The following is a 6,514-nucleotide window of genomic DNA, read 5'->3' on the forward strand; positions in this document are numbered from 1 at the left end:
AGGAACACAGGCCAGACCTACAGAATGGGAGACTGAATCCTGCAAAGAAGTATCCTACCTACAAGCAAAGATGGACAAGCACAAGTCCGTGGGGCAGGATGGACTGCATCCGAGGGTGCTAAAGGAGTTGGCAGATGTGATTGCAGAGCCATTGGCCATTATCTTTGAAAACTCATGGCGATCGGGGGAGGTCCTGGATGACTGGAAAAAGGCTAATGTAGTGCCCATCTTTTAAAAAGAGAAGAAGGAGGATATGGGGAACTACAGGCCAGTCAGCCTCACCTCAGTCTCTGGAAAAATCATGGAGAAGGTCCTTAAGGAATCAATTTTGAAGCACTTAGAGAAGAGGAAAGTGATCAGGAACAGTCAGCATGCATTCACCAAGGGCAAGTCATGCCTGACTAACCTAATTGCCTTCTATGATGAGATAATTGGCTCTCTGGATGAGTGGAAAGCAGTGGATGTATTATTCCTTGACTTTAGCAAAGCTTTTGTTAAGGTCTCCCACAGTATTCTTGCCAGCAAGTTAAAGAAGTATGGGCTGGATGAATGGACTATAAGGTCGATAGAAAGCTGGCTAGATCATCGGGCTCAACAGGTAGTGATCAATGGCTCCAAGTCTAGTTGGCAGCCAGAACCAAGCAGAGTGCCCCTAGGGTCAGTCCTGGGGACGGTTTTGTTCAATATCTTCATTAATCATCTGGAGGATGGTGTGGATTGCACCCTCAGTAAATTTGCAGATGACACTAAACTGGGAGGAGTGGTAGATACACTGGAGGGTAGAGATAGGATACAGAGGGACCTAGAAACATTAGAGGTTTGGTCCTAAAGAAATCTGATAAGGTTCAACAAGGACAAGTGAAGAGTCCTGCACTTAGGAAGGAAGAATCCCATGCACTGCTACAAACTAGAAAAGGACCTAGTGGTTACGGTAGACGAGAAGCTGGATATGAGTCAACAGTATGCCCTTGTTGCCAAGAAGGCTAATGGCATTTGGGGTTGTATAAGTAGGAGCATTGCCAATAAATCGAGGGACGTGATCATTCCCCTCTATTCGGCATTGGTGAGGCCTCATTTGGAGTACTGTGTGCAGTTTTGGGCCCCAAACTACAAGAAGGATCTGGAAAAAATGGAAAGAGTCCAGCAGAGGGCAACAAAAATTATTAGGAGGCTGGAGCACATGATTTATGAGGAGAGGCTTAGGGGACTAGGCTTATTTAGTCTGCAGAAGAGAAGAATGAGGGGGATTTGATAGCTGCTTTCAACTACCAGAAAAAGAGTTCCAAATAGGAAGGATCTAGACTGTTCTCAGTGATACCAGATGACAGAACAAGGAGTAATTGTCTCAAGCTGCAGTAGGGAAGGTGTAGGTTGGATATTAGGTTAAACTTTTTCACTGGGAGGGTGGTGAAGCACTCGAATGGGTTACCTAGGGAGGTGGTGGAATCTCCTTCCTTAGAGGTTTTTAAGATCAGGCTTGAAAAAGCCCTGGCTGTGATGATTTAGTTGGGGATTGGTCCTGCTTTGAGCAGGGGGTTGGACTAGATGACCTCCTGAAGTCCCTTCCCACCCTGATATTCTATGATTCTAAGCAGATGAAACATGTAGCTAAAATCCTGAACTCCACTGTGTGGAATGCAGAGCACATGAGACTTATGATTCAAGTTGGGGCAGTAGTAAGTATCAACTTTATTCAACTAGGAATGCAGCCATCCCAAAATGTAGCATGTCTTCACATTCACCAAGGAAACTCCCATTAGCATGGGTTAGGGACAACCTAAATTCAAACTACCTTGCAAGTTGTGACTGGAGTCCTAGGGGAGCCAACAGAGGTCATTCAATTAGGGTGAACTGCAAAGAATGGGGCAGACAATCCCCAAATCTGGTGGATATTCCAATACTTAGATTTACCAAGCCAGCACAAAACAGCTTCTATAATACCACACTGGTTACCCAGAAGCCAACAGTTCCCTTAAAGCGACCCAGCCTCAGGCCTCCACCGAGACACCCAAGTCAAATATGATGAGGATTACTGAAAATCTTATTCATAATTTTAAAAAGTTCTACCAATCCCAAAGGATTGGACACATTATCTCTCAGGTTAATGAATATTACAGATCTTACCCAAAAACATGCTTACAGCCAATTCTTATTAACTAAACTAATATTTATTAAAAAAGAAAAGATAGAGAGCATTGGTAAAAAGATCAGTATACATACAGACATGAGTATAATTCTTGAGGTTCAGATTCATAGAAGACATGGTGAACTCTGTAGTTGCAAAGCATTATTTCAGAAATAGTTCATAGGTTACAGTCCACTGTTTACATTCAGGGTGGTCCAGTCAGGACTGGGATCTCAATTCTTATGGCTTAGGCTTTCCCTGCATGAAGCCTCAAGCAGATCTAAGATAAAAAAGGATTGGGATCCAAATATCTTTATATAGTTTCAGTCCTTCTTGTGACAGCTCGGAGTCCTTCACGAACAATAGCCACTCATGGAGGCTTTGAAGTGGACTCATTTCTTAAGCATTGCTGGTAATTATCCACACAGATTAACATAGGGCAGTTGCTTGTTTTTCTACCATTTGCAGATGATTTGATATAGATTTCAAACACATATGAATACAGTGATATCCTATATTTACAATTCATTTAAATGTTAAGATGTCCTTTTGATCTCAGAATTAACAGAATACAGCATAGACAGGGACTGTTTGATTACATTGTTGACCTTTAACGATATACATGTAAATACGCAAAAACACAAACATTTTCTACCCGTATGTCTTTAAGGGTTGAATTTGAGTTATTTATCCTTCGGGATGCTTAACCCTTCCTGGTTATGCATCACACTAGATATGACACATTGATTAATTCCCATATCAATCACACTTCCTGAATTGCTGAGAGCACCATACATTTAATGAAGACTTTTCCCAGGGCCTCCTTGACCTCTTTGTTTCTCAGACTGTAGATGAGGGGATTGGCCATGGGAGTCAGAACAGTGTAGAAGACAGAGAAGACCTTATTGAGGTCTCTAAGTGTGTCAGTGTCTGGTAACACATAGACAATTATTAGTGTCCCATAGTAGATTGTAACCACAAGGAGGTGAGAGGAGCAGGTGGAAAATGCCTTTCTTCTCCCACTGGTGGAAGGGATTCTCAGGATGGTGGAGATGATGGAAACATAGGATGCTAAGGTTAATAGAAATGGGGGCAGGGTGTCTATAGAAGAGAATATAAAGGTCAGTAGTTTGATTAGGCTGGTGTCACTACAAGAGAGTTTAATCACTGGGGTGAAATCACAAAGGAAATGGTCAATTTCATTGGGGCCACAAAAATGTAATTGTGACATTAAATATATTACTACACCAGTTGCCAGAAATGAGCTCATCCAGGAGACAGCTGCTAACTGCAGGCAGATTCTGCCATTCATAAGAGCAGTGTAGTGTAGTGGTTTGCATATTGCTAAATACCGGTCATAGGACATCATGGATAGGAGAGAACATTCAACTGCCACTAGGAAACCAAAGAAATAAAATTGAGTGATGCAGCCACTAACAGAAATGATTCTGTCCCCAGTCAGGAGACCGGCCAACAGTCTGGGCAGGACTGTGGAGGTGTAGCAGATCTCCAAGCAGGACAAGTTCCCCAGAAAGAAGTACATGGGGGTGTGAAGGTGCTGATCAGCCACAACTAGTACAACAATGAGAATGTTCCCAGCCACAGTGACAATGTAGATCACTAGAAACAGCAGGAAGAGAAGAATCTGCATTTCATGGAGATTCCCAAATCCAAGGAGGATGAACTCTGTGATATATGTTTCATTTCCCCCTTCTCTTTTCTCCAAGAGCTGTCTACAAGTTCTTCCTTCCTCCATTTCTGATGAAATTTATCTAGTGGTAGATAAAATAATGAGCATTGAAAGAGATTGCTGTACAATTGAACTGGATACATTTCCAGCCATTTGATTCTGGAAAAGTTCAAAGTGCAAATGGAAGGCATATTTATAAACTTTCACAGATCCAAGACACTGCTTTAATCTGAGATTTTACACAGTGCTTTGGAATAGAGATTCCCGACTTGACACGTCCAAAGTGCACTACCCTGTTAATTTATCACTCTTCTGTTCCCAAGTTCTTTCATTCATAGTTGCATAGTGTGACATTCCTCTGGTGTTATCCGGACCTGTGATCAGCTAGGTGGGACTCTGGGAGCCAGTCTTACCCTGCTCTGCTGGGAGAATCCCCACTCCCGGGCTGTTCACTCAGAGCCTCTAGCATGTAAGCTACTCCCAGCTATGTGAGTGAGCACTTTTAGCCAGCCGCTGCTTGGATTGTGCAACTGAATGACACTAGCTAATATCTCCGGTCCCAGACACAACCCTAGGAACCTCCGTCTTGCAGTGTCCAGTTATGCCCGCTGGACGCTGCAAGCTTATATGAGTTCATCATTTTAACAAAGAAATTAATATGTACCAGGCTTGTTGTCCCAAGGGGAATCTCTGACATGCTTCAAACGAAACACACTGCCTCGGGTATAAGAAACAATCAAATGTATTAACTAAAAGGATAGATTTTAAGTGATCACACTAGCACTTTCTGACACAGGATCACACTGGCAGCTCATGTTAAGTTTCTCCTCAACTACGACCCCTAAACTAGCTCTGATCGTCGTTGGGGTCACACACAGAAGCTTTCCCAGAGATGGACACACATGATGGTATCATACTAGTGATGGAGACTAGGCAGTGACACTGACTAACAGCAAAGAGAAGATGTCTCTGCCCTGTGCACAAAGGGAAAACCCCAAGAGGATGTGCACAGAACCTTCTCATGCTTATCCCCTCGGCGAATCACCTACAAACCCAGGGACACATTCCACCCGCAGCTGTAACTTGTAACCCAGCTGATTTATGTGAGTCTGCTGGCAGGGAACTGCAGACCGATTCTGTGCTGCAATATGTACAGTCACTCTTTGTAGTGTCTCAGTTCAGCAATAGTAGGAGCAGTGCTGAGACATATCAAGGGGATAATGGGGAATGATACAGAGCAGTAAAACTACAAGGGAACAGTGTACTTAATAGGCAATACAGCCTGCTCTGTTTCCCAATATACCAGGATTTTCTCCCTAAAATCCCCAGGATTTGATGCAGGAATGATCAGATTTACCTTTAATGCTCAGCATGCAGTGGACATCTCTCCATTGATTGTGACTGGGTGTGGAGATCGGGATCCAGATTCCACCACCGCTCTGGTCTCCTCAGTGTCACAGACAATCCCATTCACTCAGCAAAGACACCTACATTTTGCTGCTTGGCTGCGCTGCTCTTGTGTTCTCACTCAATGCACGCTCTTGTGTATGATGCACAGAAACTTAGTGTTGCCTCTCCTGGGTTCTTAAAGGGCTTAAAGGGGAAGGCAGCCTCATCCTCTCCTTGACAGCTGTTGGGATCTCCCTTGTGGCTGAGGATAATGATCGTTACTCAATTGTCCTCACAGGGGTATTAAATCCTATTTTGCTTGTTAAAACAGCATAAACATCAAGGCCATAGCAAGTCCTGTTCAAACCTCCAGGGAATCTCCCTTTTCATCATGCCCTGTGTGTGTGTCAGTCAGGACTCCAAGGCCTAGGCAGATTTGTATATACACCTAGACACTTATCTGCATCTTTAGAACATTTAAAAAGCTCACCCTTAGGAATTAAACTACGTTGCAAAGTTACTGGGACTCAGGTTCCTAATTCATGTACGTGTTTTGATAGATTCTGGCAATTTTCTAATGCAGAATTAAAAAGCAGTTTCTCCACACGTATTAATTATTTTTTCACCTGATATTGAAATGATCTTTAGGAAAAAGAGCTGTTTCACCAGAAATCATTCGTGTCGATTCATTATTTTATTTCAACATGCAGAAATCCATTTAGGATCTTATGAACCTTCTGATCATTGCAAGATAACACATGTAACAAACAATTTTATGAAGGCTGATAAAATCTATCCAACTATAAAATAAAATAGGATGCCCTGGTACCAAGTTAAGAGACAAAATATGTTAAGAACCCAATACCACCCATTGGGATCCAAGGGCAGTGCTGTGTAAAATACAGTTTTCTGAACTCAGTCAGAGCAAAGAAACACACAAAATTTGTAACTAAAATCTTGAATTTCAGTCATTGGAATTCAGAGAACAGGAGAATTATGATTCCAACTGGGGCAGTAGTAAGTGTCAGCTCTAATCAACTAGGAATGCAGCCATCCCATACTTAGCATGTACCCATTGTGACAGACCCAGACCAGTGGGGTACAGGAGTCTGGTAGAGGGCAAATATACTGGTCACTGGATGAGTAGTTTTCTGTTCCCTGAGTGACCAGAGCAGGAGCTGCACTAGAGTAATCAGGAACCTGCTAGAACTAGTTAAGGCAGGCAGGCTAATTAGGACACCTGGAGCCAATTAAGAAGAAGCTGCTAGAATCAATTAAGGCAGGCTAATCAGGGCACCTGGGTTTTAAAA

At 42.9% G+C, this 6,514-nt stretch overlaps 1 protein-coding gene across 1 annotated transcript; it reads right to left on the reverse strand.

Moving 5' to 3' along the window:
* Window positions 1-2,888: 2,888 nt before the first annotated feature.
* LOC113408501 (olfactory receptor 11A1-like) lies at window positions 2,889-3,881 on the reverse strand. Its single transcript, XM_026661760.1, has one exon. The coding sequence runs from the start codon at window positions 3,879-3,881 to the stop codon at window positions 2,889-2,891; it is 993 nt and encodes a 330-aa protein (XP_026517545.1).
* Window positions 3,882-6,514: the final 2,633 nt, after the last annotated feature.

Source organism: Terrapene carolina, unplaced genomic scaffold, assembly GCF_002925995.2.
Source record: "Terrapene carolina triunguis isolate 2854851 unplaced genomic scaffold, T_m_triunguis-2.0 Scaffold16817, whole genome shotgun sequence".
Taxonomy (NCBI): domain Eukaryota; kingdom Metazoa; phylum Chordata; order Testudines; family Emydidae; genus Terrapene; species Terrapene triunguis.